This window comes from Rhinoderma darwinii, chromosome 7 (assembly GCF_050947455.1).
Source record: "Rhinoderma darwinii isolate aRhiDar2 chromosome 7, aRhiDar2.hap1, whole genome shotgun sequence".
Lineage (NCBI taxonomy): Eukaryota > Metazoa > Chordata > Amphibia > Anura > Rhinodermatidae > Rhinoderma > Rhinoderma darwinii.
Genome location: NC_134693.1, coordinates 58,237,063 through 58,254,751, shown reverse-complemented (window position 1 = coordinate 58,254,751; position 17,689 = coordinate 58,237,063). Strand labels below are relative to the sequence as shown.

At 40.7% G+C, this 17,689-nt stretch overlaps 1 protein-coding gene across 6 annotated transcripts in view; it reads right to left on the bottom strand.

The window, feature by feature from the left end:
* Positions 1-415: 415 nt before the first annotated feature.
* The window catches only part of KCNT2 (potassium sodium-activated channel subfamily T member 2), a 675,220-nt gene continuing 657,946 nt past the window's right edge, over positions 416-17,689 (bottom strand). For all 6 annotated transcript variants that reach the window (XM_075833425.1, XM_075833427.1, XM_075833430.1 and 3 more), the window contains 2 exons: positions 6,980-7,064; positions 416-949 (listed from right to left, as the gene is read on the bottom strand). In XM_075833425.1, coding sequence (XP_075689540.1) covers positions 838-949; positions 6,980-7,064 — 197 coding nt within the window. In that variant the 3' untranslated portion in view covers positions 416-837. The remainder of the gene's footprint in view (positions 950-6,979; positions 7,065-17,689) is intronic.

Here is a 17,689-nt window from a genome sequence, read left to right as displayed (position 1 = left end):
ATGTCTGAACATGGCATAAGACTGCCTTGCTATTTACTATATTGCACTATGAAGAAAACTGGAATCGATTTGTTGCTTTGTGGTACATTTGTGTAGCCTTTATACAAGACAAACTATGTCGAGTTTATAATAGTTATATTTATTAAAATGCACATAAAAAGCATAAAAAAATTAGACAAAAACAGAAAAATCCAGATCGTGTTACCAACCTCATGAAGTAGTGCCAATAGTAAATAAGGGGCATTGTTGGGATAAGACGTCAAATGAACATTTGCAAATACTGGCATAGTATCCATATGGGGTTGTAGCATAAAATAAGATTACTTAGCAGGAATTTCACTTAAAAAGAGTTACTTGTAAATTGTTAGGAATATATAATTTCCAGTATTGTAAAAGTAATCTATAAAATCATCAGTCAAGGCAGGTATGTGCTTTAATATCATCGAATATCTCTCAAAAATAACATTCAACTCTTAGGACAAAAAAATACAAAACGATGTCACATTAAATAGCTAGAAGAAACTTATGAGAACATTTAGTTCCAGTACAATACAAGACACTTGCAGCTTTTATAAAAATGTCTCTTTCAGTCTGAATATCCTAACTTAAGTGCCAGACCTTTCCGGACTATTAAATCTATGTCAGAAAATACAGCGGTAAAGAAATAACACTGATACAACAACTTACAGACATTATCAATAACTACATTTACAGTCCAGGGTATATAGTAACAGACAGGTGTTGACTTGCACCTCCCAGCAATAGATTTACTTTTTTCATGGCTGAATGATGTTACAGTCACAAATCAGTTCTTAAATCACTGAAGCTGATGAAATATCAAAGCTGCGTGTCATCCCTCGAGTCTTGCCCAGTTGTGTTGCAAAAGCTGCTTTTCCGGCTCGATGCATTGGCTGGAACATATGACAGTGGATCTGGTCTGATCAGGTAGCTACAAAAGACAGAAATAAACACAATTTTTTTCTTAAATTTAGGAATTATTGACACAGACAACAAACTAAACCTGATTCATTTGCTTTTTAGAGCAGAAACATGGCTAGGACAAATCAGGTATAACTGTAAAAAGTCAGGTGTTTTCTTCTTTATATTATGACTGATACTCTTATCTAGGGGCTTAAGAAACAAATACAGAATCTCATAAAAATTCCCATCAATTCTAAGCATTGTTTGATTAGAAACTTGAGGGTGAAAAACAAGATATCATTTTAGATCTTCTTCTCCCAATCTTCTTGGAAAATCACAACACTAAATCGTTTAAAGTCATCTTATTAAAAAATGACACAAAAAATATATATTTATCTGTGTTATTGGAACATTTTATTTTTGGAAAATACGACTTTAAATAATTTATCCACATCACAATATTAAAATATTGTGATGTGTATAAAATTCCAAGCAATGCCCCGCTTAAAGTGGTTATCCAGGGACCGAAAGTTGCATTGCAATAATATACTTATGCAAAACAAAGTAACTTACTAATATACTTTAATCTAAAATGCTGTACTAAGTGGTGCAGTTCAAACCTTGTGAATTGTTCCCGGAAGTGCTGGAGCTTTTCTTATAATGATGACGCTTCGACACGGACCCACATGACTGAGGGCTTGCTTTATGTGCTGACGTCGGCAGCAGTACTGGAGTTCCCAAGTTAAGCATCACCAGTGATGTCGGCAGCAGTACTGGAGTCCCCAAACAGAGCATCAGTTGATGCTCTGCCTGGGGACTCCAGCACTTCTGCCCACGTCACTGTCACTGTCCATATATGGCAGCAGTACTGGAGTCCCCGAGCAAAGCATCAGCTGATGCTCTACATGGGGACTCCAGCACTTCTGCCCACGTCACTGTCACTGTACATATATGGACAGTGACGTCGGCAGCAGTACTGGAGTCCCCGAGCAGAGCATCAGCTGATGCTCTGTCCGGGGGGACTCCAGCCCTGGATCCAGCCCTGCATCCTCCCCTTTTTCAGCTAGCCTCTACCACACCACCAATTTAACACAGACAAGACACACAGGGGGGACAAACAGGGGAAATGTATGTGGGGCACACAGACCATATCTCAACAGATAGCAGGCACACAATGAGCCATTTACATGATATATATATATATATATATATATATATATATATATATATAAAAATATACATACAGATGCTGCTAATGTATATTTCTGATGAGGCTGCCATCAGAAATTTCTGGGCCCCTTACAGTTAAAGCGTTGTGGCTCCCCTATTACCCGGGGTTGGCACCGGAAAGTGGACTGGGGTGAGACGCAAACTGACAGTGGCTCTGTGGAGGGGCAGGTCGGAGACATTAGGTAGGCGAGCCTATATCCGGGGACAAGGGGGAGAGACTAGGTGGCAGAGCTCTGTGGGGGGAAGAGGTCAAAGAGACCAAAAAGTAGAAGGAGCAGCAGTGGGGCCACGGCGATACGCACCCTGACAGGGACTTTGTGGAGGGGAAACAGTTTGGCAGAGGCTTTGTGGGAGACCAAGGGAGGGACAGTAGATGTGCAGGGGGGCATCGTAAAAAAAATTATTGCACTGAAGCTGCATCACCAAGATGCAGTTTTGGCCTCTGCTTCTGGCTCCTGAATGCTCTAAGATCCTCCACCACCACAGCAAGCCTGGTGACGCGTCACTCTCTTGACATCCAGTCTGACCTTCCTGTATGACGCGGCAGTCCATGTGACCGCTGCAGCCTGTGATTAGCCTGTGATTGGCTGCAGCGGTCACATGGGTTGAAACGTCATCCCGGGAGGCTGGACTGGAGGAAGAAGCAGGGAGTACTGGGTCAGTATGGACTTCTATTTTTTTTTACAGGTTGATCTATATTGTGATTGGTAGTCACTGTTCAGGGTGCTGAAAGAGTTACTGCTGATCGTTTAACTCTTTCAGCACCCTGGACAGTGATTATCACCTGACGTCGCATAGCAACGCTCCCGTAATTACAGGTGCACACACGTAGTAACCCGTAATTACGGGAGCCCCATAGACTTCTAGCAACTTTTAAATTGACTTTGATTATATATTTTTTTTTACTTTTGTAGATACAACTTCTATGTATCCTGTATAATAGTTGGACGCTGGTCCTGCGTGTCTCTGACACAAAGAATCCTCCTAATATTGATCACATCTAAGTTCATATTAAGTTGTCAGAGACACACAGGACCAGCTTTCAGTGGAGCAGTCAGTACAGCTGACTTGACGGAATCGGCTTTGATGGATCTATGCAACTTCTATATATACCGGATACACAGAAGCTATATCTTAAAAAGTAAACTTTTTTTTTTTTAAATTAAAGTCAATTTAAAAGTTGCTTTAAATCACCAAAACAGTATTTTTATTTTTTTAAAAAATTTGGGTTCAAAAGAGTACATAGCCGTTAAGCCCTCTCCTCAGTGCCATAAATAGATTAATGTGCAGGAAATGTGCAATTAAATATCATATTGAATAGCGTACTCTATGTCAGAACTGCAGGTATAGTTTTCCTATAACTACTGGACTATCAAACATGGAGAATTTAAGCATATTGCAAGTTGTGAAACAGCTATTAAAAATATTAAGGTGTCACATAGTTAGAAGCCGACCTCTCTTTCCACTTTACATTTTAATGGCTTTTAATTCACTCTGGCTTGAAATGTTCAGCCATGCTGAATAAGTGCTTTTTTAACAGCCGCTAGAGAACTGCACTTTGTAGAAGTGTTTAAATACTTGCTTTGCTAACTCAGTCCTGAGAAAACTCTTCACCGTTCAGGAAATAACTGTCAGCGCACACTGAATTAGCAGTAAATGATGACCCTGCTACCCATTTACATTGAAAAATAACAAACAGGTTAACATCCATCTGCAATGCTTTTAAACCTTCCACTGAAGCATGCGGGCAGGAATATTGCTTGCTGCATTAAGAAGATTTTTTTACTTATTAGATAAAGGCACAGTGAACATTGATGTAACACCATTACAGAGCAGCAATTCTTCCTGAAATTGTTATTCCAGGTAAACAGACGGCCTTTGACCAGACGTATGGAGCTCTACCAAAGTTTCACATGCTTGAATAGCGCCCTTCTCGAGATTATCTGCTATTCTCTACTAGGTCGAAGATGAAGCCGTAAGATGATCATGACAACATAATAACCCAGCAGTGTTGTCATAAACCGCCCACAAGATTGTATAGGAAATACTCCAACTGTCAACTTCCGATGATCACAGATATTGGTGCACATTTATTAGTACTGGTGCTCAAGCTATGAACTAGTCCGCCCCCCCCCCCCCGGTGCAGCGTACACCCTCTTGATGAATCTGGCATAAGTTGAAAATGACAGGTTATATCTGCCATTATTTTCAACCACTTTTCTAAATAGGAAAGTGGGGGAAAATGTTAGTAAAGGAGTCTTGTTAGACAAGTCTTTAAAGCCTCATCCACTTTTTCCAACAGATTTGTACGTGTTGAAGATAGTGGCACAGGAGCTTCATAAACAAGGAGACTCGCATAAAAGCATTGATAAATCTGACCTATTGTGTCTATTACATGTATAGAGAATATGGTCACCATTAAAGAATGCCAATAAAAGGGTTGCCAGGACTGGACAACACATCACTAAAGCCGGACTGGCTTTAGTGATGTGTTGTCAAGTTCTGGCAACCCTTTTATAGAAACAGCCGGACACATCAGGAAGTGATTGGGGGAGGCAGGCATGACCAGGGTTGCAGGAGAGAAGGAATGAGGTGAAAAGATCAAATGGAGGAGGGGGAGGAAGGTGGAGGAGAAGGGGGCGAGGTTAACAGAGGGCATAAAGGAAGGGTGAGGGACAGGTTCGCGCCATTCACGCCCCAGGAAAACAGTTTAGACCTTGCCCGCCCGCCCTCCTTTAAGGACAGGTGTTATGTTTTGTTTAGCGATGTGGATTCTTTGTTGCTGCTGGTGTTTTTTCTTTTACAGGAGTCGGCTGGTGGTGACTGGTAGGAGCGGAGTCACGGTGGCTTTGTTGGCAGATTGGGGGGTCCTTGGAGTTGGTGGTAATTTGAAGTGGGGGATTCATCAGAGGTATGGTCCCTAACAAATACATAATTGCTCATGGATATGGGCGTATTTTGGACTCCTGCTGGGTGGTGTCCCGGGGAGTGGTTTTACATACTTGGCAAGCCAACTGCGGAGCAGAAAGGTGCCTCTGAGCCTGTAGGGAGACGGCTGGGGGTAAGTAGCTATACAGGGGGCAGTTAGGCACCAAAGTTTTGGAGCTCCAAGGACTTCCACTTTCCTAGTAATGTTATTTATAAAGTTATGTTTTATGTTCATGTAAATTTGTTAATAAAAAGGCTGCTGTGGCCGAAATTTTCCAACCCACTGTCTCGTGTGTCTCACTGGGGATGGGAGAGTGACATGGGGGGATGGAAGAAAGGCCTGGAAGCAAGAAAGGGGGTGGACAGTATGGAGGGAAGGTTAAGCAAAAGGGTTCGAAATGGGGCGAGCTCTGTAATCCCATGGTCATGGCATTCTTTAATGGTGACCATATTCTCTATACATGTAATAGACACAATAAGCTTATCGCTGCAGGTCTAGATGCTGAAATCCACTGGAAGGAAGCAGTCACTTTACAGTCAATTTACAGTATTGCATGGCGTCCACTGAAGTGGATGGGAAATCTCCCTTGTAATAGATACAAGCAACGAGAATTGTATCATTTAACCCCTTCCCGCCGCAGTCCTTTTTCAGATTTTCATTTTAGTTTTTTCCTCCCCACCTTCCAAAAGCCATAACTTTTTTATTTTTCCGTTGATATAGTCCTGTGAGGGCTTGATTTTTGCGGGACGAGTTGTAGTTTTTCGTAGCACCATTTATTGTGCCATGTAATGTACTGGGAAACGGAAAAAAAAAATATTTGTGGGGTAGAAAATGAAAAAAACAGTGATTCCTCCGTTGTTTTTTGCGCGTCGTTTTTGCGGAATTCACTGTACAATTAAAACAACATGTTAACTTTATTTTGTGGGTCAATACGATTATGGTGATACCAAATATATATAGTTTTTTCTATATTTTACTACTTTTACAAGTAAAAACCTAAGTGTAAAAAATTTAATTTATTTTGTGTCGCCAAATTCCGAGAGGCGAGAGCCATAACTTTTTTATTTTTCCTCGATTAAGTGGTATGAGGGCTTATTTTTTGCGGGATAAACTGTAGTCTTTAATGATACCATTTTGGTTTACATGCGATGTTTTGATCACTTTTTATTTTATTTTCTGTGGGAGATGAGGTCACCAAAAAATAGAGATTCTGGCGTTTACAATTTTTTTTTTTTACGGTGTTCAGCATGTGGATTAAATAATGATATATTGTAATAGTTCAGACTTTTACGGACGCGGCGATACCAAATATGCTTTTTTATTTATTTACTATGCTCTAGGGGGAAAATGGGAATAGGGGGTTATTTTTAACTTGGATGGATGGATGGATGGATAGATAGATAGATAGATAGATAGATAGATAGATAGATAGATAGATAGATAGATAGATAGATAGATAGCAAAGCAGATCGTAAACTTATATAAGTGTATAGTACTTTTACTAAAGCTAAGAAGACTGCACATTACACCATTCCTTAACTCTTATTCTTCTTTGCTGCATATGTCTTCTTAATAATCCATCGGCCACTTTCCTCTATAGTGCTCGTGTCAAGGTAATATTACTGTGTTATTCTTTTGTTATTCAGCTTATGCCTAGTAATAAGCAATGATTACTAAAAGGCTCAAGGAAGCGAAAATTAACCTGCCCCATGTGCAATGCTGACTCCTTAGAAATCCTGAATGTAGACATTATTGTACACTTATACTGGTCTGTGACTTAGGAGACAGTAAAATACTGCAACAAATATTGCAGAAAGCTGGGTGGCATTAAGTGAAGTGTTGCATGAATAAAAGAGAATAGAGTGGATGAGATCTTGGCGCTCTCCTCTCTTGACTTACACAACATCATTCAGTTCCAGTCTGGTGTCTGGGGAAGGATTGATGAGGATGTAGGACAGTGTGTTCTGGTGATCATTCATTTCATCTAGAAAACAGAACAAAAGGCAAGATTATTCCCAGAAATATTCTATGATTTCATTATGTGTCATGGATAATCAATACTTTTAAGTAATGAACATAAACAGTAATAATACAATAAAAGCAACAATGGCCATGTGGAGAATTGCAGTTCTTTATTTCTACTAAAGAACAAGAGTACTTTATTACATACAGTAGAATTCCAGAAACAATGATACCTGATATGTGTCCAAATATTAAATAGTCTAGATTGACAGGTAGAAGGGACTTTATCTAGCTTGTGATAGGAAAGAGATTGCACTGCTTCCTGTAGTCCATCTTCAGCATCTGCACCTTAAAAATGCCCTGAGACCCCTATTCCACAGAAGAATAGTTCTTCTCGGTTCTCTTAAACTTGTTAAAATAACAGTGGATTCACCGAACCGAGGAGAGGTGGCATGCCGACCCATTCCTACTTCCCTGGATTCAATTGTACCTGTGTCCTAAAGAAATGTATACAATTGAATATTGTAGCGACGCTGCAGGCCTGCATCATTCTGGTCGGAGCCTAGCCAGAAGAAGACTTTAGCTAGAGGATGCTGTGGGAATATCCAGAGGTGAGTATTGTTTACTAGGGTGGGGGCCTGGGCATTATTTGCTAAGCAAGCACATTATGGGAGCACAGTATGGGAATTATATATTAATAGTGGGGGCACAGTGTGGGCATTATTTAATATTAAGTGGGCACACTGTGGACATTATTATTATGCAACTACACTGCATTCGGTGTGCCACGTGAGTGGCAGCAAGCAGGAGCAGCTCCCACTTCGGAACAAGTCAGTGTCTGTGTCTGTCTTTGTACCCGCTGTAAGCGGCTCGTTTTCGGTGTAGAGAACGAGCGGAGGATCCAGGAGGTGAGGCGGCCCATTGAAGGTGGTAGACCCGGGAGCTTGGAGTGGGTGTTTGAGTCGGCAGTTGAGCGCCATGACACATGGCAGTGCGTCAGTGCAGTGCGGCTGTGTAGCCATGAATGAGCCGGCCGTGAGTGATCCGACGTTGGATGACGAGTGGAGAGGAGTCGTGAGGAGTTCTTAGGGGACGTCTCGGCAAACCAGCGCTCAAGCAAAGGCGTAGGAGGAAGCAGTGTTCTGGCTGTGAGAGAGCCAGACCTCCAGGTACATGTGCTCCAGGTGGTGTTGGTCTGGCTGTGAGAGAGCCAGACCAGGTGGTGCCTGGAGAGAAGGAGGCACGGTGTGGACCAGCTGTGAGAGAGCAGGACCGCATGGTGCACTGAACTAAACCGCAGGGGGCCGGCAGTGAAAGACTGCAGGGTACCTGGAAAGAAGTTGGAGGAAGTGTTGGTCCGGCTGTGAGAGAGCACGTACCAGAAGTAACTGTGAATAAAGGAAATAAGAACAGATTGCTGGGTGCCTGGAGAATATTGAGTGAACTGCTGGAGGCCTGCTGGAGAGGTGAGAGTTGCTTTGGGTTGGGGTCAGTATCCACAACTGTTCAAGAGGAGCTGGTGGAGGTATTGGGGCAGTGTCACGGATTTGTCATGAACATACAGGAGCATGTTTTACGGGCTACAGGTGCCTGTCCGCCATTATTTGACATTTCATTGCCAGCACTGGCAGAGGGGCCCATGCCGGGATTGATGAGGCAACCAGTGCAAAAAAGGATGGAGGGATTAGGAGGGCTTTTTTGCCAAACGCTGTTTTCCTTATTTTCCATACTTCCAGTATTATCGTTATTGAGGATGCAGTTGGGGGAATCTGATTTGTCATCGTGCCTTAAAACATCTGGTTATTCCATGGAGACAGCTGACACTCAGGACTTTGGAAGACCAAAGGGACCTCGGTATTCTGAAGGAATAAGGGAGGAACTGTTTGCGGATTTCAAACAGGAATTTCATTTTTTTTCTGCGGTTGTTAACAGGGATACCATTGTTGTGATTAAATATTCAAGGAGAGAGCTAATGCAGATTCGCAAGTATATGCCAAAAAGGTATTACTAAATTAGTGAGCATTCCTAGGGAAGTGTGGAGACCGTTTAGGGGATGCAGGGCAGGTCATAAGGTACGGGCAAAAAGAAGGAGGTATAAACCAGCGGTTCCATCTGTTCTAATGGGGAATCTGAGGTCTCTAGGAAATAAAATGGATGAGCTGGTCGCAATGGGGATGTTTGTTCGTGATGTGAGGGAGTGTAGTATTTTAGCTTTTACAGAGACGTGGCTCCACAGTGATATATCTGATGCGAGTATTGAAGTTCCAGAGTTCGAATTGGTAAGAGCAGATAGAGACTTTGAGAGTACAGGGAAGAATAGAGGGGGAGGAGTGGTACTGTATATTAATAGTAAATGGTGTCATCCAGGGCATATCACTGTGAAAAAGACATATTGTAGTATCGATATTGAATTGTTTGTGGTGGGAATAAGACCATATTACTTGCCAAGGGAATTTAATGTTGTGATGGTGGGTGTGGTGTATATTCTGCCGTCTGGGGACGCTAAAGTGGTGTGTGATGTTTTACCATCTGTAATATCAGGTATCATGACTGAATATCCTGACTGTTTTTTTGTATTAACAGGGGATTTTAATCATGTGTCATTGAGTGGAGTCTTACCAAATTTTATGCAGTATGTGGAGGGTGTAACAAGAGGCGACCGAACGCTGGACTTGTTGTATGCCAACGTGAGGAATGCATATCGTACAAATATACTACCGCCGTTGGGTCATTCGGACCATTATTTGGTATTATGTCGGTCTGTATATTGCCCAATTGTAAAAGCAAACCCAGTTGAAATGAAATATGTAAGAAAATGGACTAAGGAAAGAGAGGAGAGCTTAAATGCTTGTTTTGAATTAACGGATTGGGGCGTTTTTGGCGTTGGGGTAGACGGATCTGATATTAATGAGGTTACAGCACATATAACAGATTATATTAATTTTTGCACTGATTTAATCGTACCTCAGGTGCAAGTGAAGTGTTTTGGAAATAACAAACCATGGGTAGGAAAGGATCTCAAGGAGTTATTGAATAGAAAGAAAAAAAAAGACAATAAAGATCGGGATGATTAAGCGATCATAATAGTGAAAAGTGAGTTGAAGTATAAAATAAAAGAAAGTAAGTAGGCGTATAAAAGGAAATTGGAGCTCAAACTAGCTAAAAAATAATGTGAGGGAGGTTTGGTCAGGAATGAAGGCCATAACAGGGATGAAGAACAAACAGGGGATAGTGGAAAAATTCAATGAATTGAATGATTATTTCAACAGTTTTTCAAATGTCGGGGATGGTATTGTGTATCCTAAGATTAAATCTAATATGATTGGAAAAGATGATGCAAATAATAGAGATGGATGTGGTACTGGGGTTTTTATTGTGTCAGCGGATGATGTGAGAAAACAGTTAAAAAAAATTAAGTGTAAGGAAGGTGTCAGGCCCGGATAGGATTAATACAAGGGTACTAAAAACTTGTGCTGATGCATTGTGTGTAATAATATCGGATTTATATAATTGGAGTTTGATGATGGAAAAAGTGCCGAAGGTTTGGAAAACATCTTGTATAGTCCCAATTCCTAAAATAGCTAAACCATTGAGTGTGAGTGTTTATCGACCGGTGGTACTAACTTCTCATATGATGAAGGTGTTTGAAAGGCTGATGTTAGGGTACCTTAAATCAGTTGTGGTGGAATACGAGGATCCTTTACAGTTTGCTTATAACGTAGAATTATATTTTTTACATAGGGCATACTCTTATTTGGAGACGCAGAAGGTGATAGCGAGAGTAATGTTGTTTTACTTTTCTAGTGCTTTTAACTTGATAAGGCCGGACCTAATTAAAAATATATTGGAAGGAATGCAAATTAACTCTAGAGTGTCTAACTGGATATTTGATTACTTAAGGGGACGCCCCGAGTGGGTGCGTAGTGGGGAAAGTACATTGAGGATAGAAATAAGTGATATTGGAGCACCACAGGTAAACAGACTAAGCTACGTAATGGTAAGAGCAGAGTTCACAGCAGCACAGAGTATTTCAGGAGAGGAGCGTGCAGATTCTGTGCTGCTGTGAACTCTGCTCTTACCATTACGTAGCTCTCAGTCTGTTACCTCTCCTCCACTACTGTCCTCAATAACACCTTCACATGATTGGCAAGTCACCACCCCACACAAGATCCGCACGCTCATCTCCTGAAATACTCTGTGCTGCTGTGAACTCTGCTCTTACCATTACGTGGTGACTTGCCAATCGTGAAGGTGTTATTGAGGACAGGAGTGGAGGAGAGGTAACAGACTGAGAGCTACGTAATGGTAAGAGCAGAGTTCACAGCAGCACTGAATCTACACGCTCATCTCTTGAAATACTCTGTGCTGCCTTAAACTCTGTAGACAGGTCAGGATCCTGTTTCTTTTAAATGCTGCACTGTAGCGCAGCCTTATATAGTGGATCGAGCGGGTTCCCCAGCAGCATTTAAAAGAAACAGGATCCTGACCTGTCCACAGAGTTTAAGGCAGCACAGAGTATTTCAGGAGATGAGCACGGCCGGCCACGGGCAGCCGGTCGTTTTTCCGAGCCGTGCTCCCATTATAAAGTATAGGAGCACGGCCCGTAAAATAAAAAAATAGAACATGTTCTATCTTTTTAACGGCACGGGCACCTTCCCGTGAGAAAACGGGAAGGTGCCCGTGGCTAACAGAAGTCTATGGGCCCGCTATTTCGGGTCGTAATTACGACCCGTAATAACGGGTGTTTTTACGGTCGTGTGCATGAGGCCCCGTAATGACGGGTGACTACGTGTGTGCACCCGTCATTACAGCAGCGTTGCTAGGCGACGTCAGTAAATAGTCACTGTCCAGGGTGCTGAAAGAGTTAACTGATCGGCAGTAACTGTTTCAGCACCCTGGACAGTGAATTCCGATCAGAATATAGAGTAACCTGTAAAAAAAAAAAAGACGTTCATACTTACCGAGAACTTTCTGCTTCCTCCAGTCCGGTGTCCTGGCCGTTGCCTTGGTGAAGCGTCCCTCTCGACATCCGGCCCGACATTCCTGGATGACGTTACAGCCCATGTGACCGCTGCAGCCAATCACAGGCTGCAGAGGCCTCTGCAGCCAATCACACGGCTGCAGAGGCCTCTGCAGCCAATCACAGGCTGCCGCGTCAGAAAAGAAGGTCGGACTGGAGGAAGAAGAGAGACTCGTCACCAAGACAACGACCGGGTATGTATGAAATGTTTTTTATTTTATTTTTAATCAGCAGCCTCTTTTCTCTATCAGTGATTGATAGAGACAAGTGGCTGCCGATTTGTATAATATTTTTGACCGGGTTCAGTCAAAACGGGTTCGGCCGAACCCGGTGAAGTTCGGATTCGCTGCGAACCGAACTTTTCCTGATATAACCGAAAAGCACAGCATGGATCAGAACAGCCCAACAGAAGTACCTTGCGGCTGTCAGCAAACAAGAAATTAATTAGTGTGATATGAGCTAGATCCTGGGGCGTGTACCCACATAAGCATCCGAAACATAAATATATAACCTACAAAAGAAGATGCCTGAAAACCGGAAGTATATGAAATTGAGAAAATACTTTATTGAAAACAACATATAGACATACTAGAATAAAAAACGGATCCAAAAACCAACAGGTTAAAAGGACATGCAAGCCATGCAGCTCATAAGGTAAGTAGTATATGAAAATGGATGCATGAAAAAATGCCTGGTAGTGGACACTAACGCTATAACACTTATCACAGAGACAAATGAACTCCTACCCAGCACAGTTAGTAACAACATGAAGTAAGGAAAAACATAACGAAATGATTATAAAAACAGGTATGTGTGAACAAGGCAGATAGAACACATTTCTAATAAATGAGCGAATAGTGATGGGAAAACGTACCCATAATGAGTCCAGGACTGAATGCACAGCAGTATGTCCACCCCCAACTTTTCCTGATGTTCGGACCGAAACCGGGTTCAGTTGTCCCGGTTCGCTCATCTCTATTAGTAAGGCAAAATTAGAAGTGGGTCCAAAATCTTTCCATTATACTTTTTCTATGTGTAGGTTCCACTCTTGGTCTTGGCTTACAAATACTGAAGCAAAATAAAGAGCAAAGTACTGCTGTGTGAAAATGGCCAAAGGATACATTCAGACAATGCGGTCAATTGACATGACTTGACTTCACCATCTACATATACTCTAAAGCCACTTTCACTATTGTGAATTTTGCTCAGTATTTTGCATCAATATTTTCAAGCCAAAACTAGGAGTGGATTCAAAAACGGAAGAGGTACAAATCTTTCCATTATAGTTTTTCGCTGTATATGTCCCACTCCTGGTATTGGCTCAAATATATTGATGAAAAAGGTCTTACAAGGAATGTATTTCTCATCCGGGGCTATTCACACATCTGTATTTTCACCAGAGCGTGTGTCTGTTGATAGAAACTCACAGCATGCCCTAGTCTCGTCCGTTTTTGCAGCCCATTGAAAAACAGCACAAGTACGACATCTGTTTTTGACGGATCAGTGAAAGCAGAAAAAATTGTGAAACCAAGAAGTGCTTGCAGGGGAGGAAAATGGACGAGAAAAATGGATGACACAAGAAAACGGATGAAAAAATGGATGTTGCATCCGATAAAACGGACGCAACACGGACATTCATATGTATGAATTAGGCCAAATACTGACCAAAATACTGCCATGTGAAAGTGGCCTAAGACCCCTTTTACACAAATGTAATAAGGGTACTTTTTTGTGCCCATATTACGATTGCAACACCTGGACCTACCACAGTTCATGAGAACTGGAGTAAGGGCACCATAGGCTTCTTATGAATCGCAAGAGGTTCTTGTGTTGCATCCATAATACTGACGCAAAAAAGCACCCGTATTACGTTGTATAAAAGCAGACAGTAGTTTTGTGTCTGCCTGCATAAAACAACATGGTGAACATTTTATTCTTTTATACTAGTCTATGCAGTGCTCTTTGCTTTGGTTTCCTTTACCAAAATAAACATTTATCAAACAGATGGCAACTGTATGCCACGTTATGGCTGCATTTTTTATTTTATTTTTTATTTGCATTTTTATTATGATTTTCACAAAACTGCAACATATATGTGATTACAGACTGCAGTATATGTTTTTGGCATGGTTGGATATAGTTGGTGTTTCATCCCTTATGTTTCAGCACACATTTTTTTCTAAATAAAAAGTATGTGTTTGACCTATGGCACAAATATGATGTGAATTAACCTAACTGGTACATAGAAATAAAGCAGCAGCTTTTGCACTGATGATATATAAGGGGCATCCACTATATAGCAGCGGGGAAATTATCAGGATCCTTATGAAAAGGTGTCATTGGCTAATGTTCAGGGCAAGAAAAGTGGAATAAATAGTTAATATAATTGAAGTCTCAGTTATACAGCTGCGAATGTTATTACCTGTGAAGGCCAATTTTCTAAAATAACTCACCCACATGTTGTTTACTCTGTGAGGAATAATTTGTAATCTATGCTTATGCTAGGCAGGATGGATTTTATATTACAGATGCCCCGAGGTTACTTGGTAAAAAATAGACAAAATGAGATGAAATTGATAGGCCCTTTTGTCATAGTGAGTGAGGAAAAACTGAAGTTAATAGCAAAATGCACCATTAAATGACTGAAACAGAATTTAAAATGAGAAATGTTCATGTATGAATGACTGTACACAAGACTATTTGCAATTTAATTTTGACTATCCATTGCATATCAAAGCGCAAATTATGAAACAGTTGTGACTAGTTATATAGCAACAACAAAAGATAGTTATGTTATACAATACAATAATATTTGCGGTTTTGTAGAAATATATAGATTTAAGTTCCCTAATGGGACTATACAAAAAAAATAAAAAATAAAAAAAAAATATATATATATATATATATATATATATATATATATATATATATATATATATCAGAAAGGAAGAAGAAACAATAAGCAGCATTTTCTGAACCCCTTTTTATTCAAATACATTTTTTACATCAGTTTTGTATTAGACTTTTATTTAAAAAAAAATTTTTGTTTCACTTCTGCAGCTTCTATGTATCACAGTACATAGAAGCTGCAGAAAACTGATCTGAGCCAAATCCATTGATGAGCTTCACTGACTGATAGCGAATCCTGTGTGCTCCATAGTGATTTTCTAAGCTCAGTTCTGATTGTCAAAGTGAATCCAAAAGATCACAAGGGTTTACTTAGCTGTTAAAGCTGAAGCAAATTTTTTAGCGTTTTTTTTTCATAGACATATTCCATGAGCAATAACTTTTAATACATTTTTCTTGGTATTTTGTGGTACATCAAATAATTTTTGGGGGATGGAAAAAACATTGCAATTTTGCCATTGTTTTTGGAGTTCTGTTTTATAGCGTTCACTGTGCTTTATAAATAACACCATAACTTTATTCTTTGGGTCAATAAGATTACAGTGATACCATATTTATACAGTTTGTTTTATGTTGTAATACTTTTGCACAATTACTCCTCCTTCACAGACTTTTCTTGTTGTTTTTTGCTTGTAATAAATGCCATAAATTTCAGTTTTTTTAATTGCATTTTTTACAAACAATTTTCCTATTCATTTGTAATGTGCATTTTTATGGCATTTCTCAAGTACTATAGGGAAGCCTATGGAAAAAAAAAAACAACAACACAATACCTAGAGCCTTCTAGGTTTTTTTTTAGAAAGGACCCAAAAAAATGCACCAAAAGGCCATAAAAATTATACCAAAAAAAAGCATTCCTTGCTGGGTGTTTTTTATTTCACTATAGACTTTCAGCTAACATCTGGCCACAGCGTTTTTGGACAACAGAAATGCAGGGAATTTTTTTCTTCTAATTATTTTTTTTATACATAACATTGAAAGGAAGAAAATGCCTTAAAAGAAAAGAAAAACAACGTACACTCAAGTTAAAGCCTCATGTACATGGCAGTGCTGTGGGCACGGATTGTGAATGAAGGCACGTGGATAAGGGGGAATTTATTAAGAGTGGCATTTCATACTCAAGTCTCAATAGTTCGAAGAGTTAGCGTAAACTGCAACACATTTATTAGATGAAAGCCTAAAATAAACTTAACATAAAAAAAACACATACTCACCTAAGCACTCCTTTTCGCCCCTTCATCACTCCAGCGCTGCTCGTACAAGGTCATCAGGGCTGCATTGCATACAATGTCCTGACGCTGCCGGGCATCATTACGTTGTATGAGCAGCGCTTGAATTATGAGGGAGCCAGAGAGGGAAAAAGAGGTGAGTATATTTTACTACATTTATATTTATTATCCAATGGGGGCTGAGGGGTTAGTCTAAGCGGGGGGGGGGGGGCAATTTAGGGGTCCAGCAAAGGCTTTTACCTTGCTAGGCCCCATAATAGAGTAAAATCTACGCTAGCTTGGACCTGGCATAGATTTACACTACAATTTATGCCAGTTTTCTGGCGTAAATTATAATAGATTTGTCATGGCTCGGTGGTAGTGATCCGTTTCGCCAGGGCCAGCTTCCTTCCCACAAAAATGGCAAAGATGGCGGAAAAGACCAAAAGTCACAATTTGCTTTGCAAGTTGTGACTTTTTGGTCCTTTTGCAACTTTTCTCTGCCAGAAAACTGGCATAGAAATGTTAATAAACTACCCCTTTGGCTTTATATTATTACTCTGTGTGCAAACTGTATGGTAATGTGACTTTATACAGCATAAAACGGCGCGTAAAAAAAATGCCCCATAAAAAGAAGTAGCATGTCACTTCTTGAGCAGTTTTTGGAGCTGTTTTTCATAGTGAGCTCCTGATTTTCAGACGTTTTTGTAGCAACTCGCGTTTTTCGCTGCGTTTTTTACGGCTCCAAAAACGGCTCAAGAAATTACATGCACTTCTTTTTCGTGGGTGGCTTTTTACGCAGCCGTTTTGAAAAATGGCCGTGTAAAATCGCCCCGTCGGAACAGAACGCCGTATTTCCCATTGAAATCAATGGCTAGATGTTTGAAGGCTTTCTGCTTCCGATTTTTCAGCCGTTTTTCGGGATGTTTACGGCCCATAAAACGTCTGAAAACACTACGTGTGCACATACCCTAATAGAAAAACAGCTCCAAAACAGCTCCAAAAATAGCTCCAAAAACGCCTGAAAAAAACTTTTTCAGCTTCAAATACTGTATCCCCTATATATCTGCCTAATAGACCCATCTGCATAATAGACACAATAGAAAATCCAGTCACAGGCTAAGGCCTTATTCACACGGATGTGTCCGTTTTGCGCGCACAAAAAACGCTGCGTTTTGCGCGCGCAAAAGGTCTGTGGGGCATCTGTATATGGAGCGTGGCTGTGTGATTTTCGCACATCTGGCATCATTATGACACTCCCTTTTTATGTGACGACAGTAAAGAAGGAGGGGATTTTATGTTTCAATTCTCTTCTTTACCAGCTGTAGCGCGAATCACACGCGTCACACGGAAGTGCTTCCGTGTGCCGTGAGCGATTTGCACACACCCATTGACTTCAATGAGTGCGTGCTGCGCGAAACACGGGCAAGTATAGGACATGTCGTGAGTTTTACGCAGCGCACATATGCTGCGTGAAAATCACTGACAGTCTGAACGGCCCCATTCACTAAC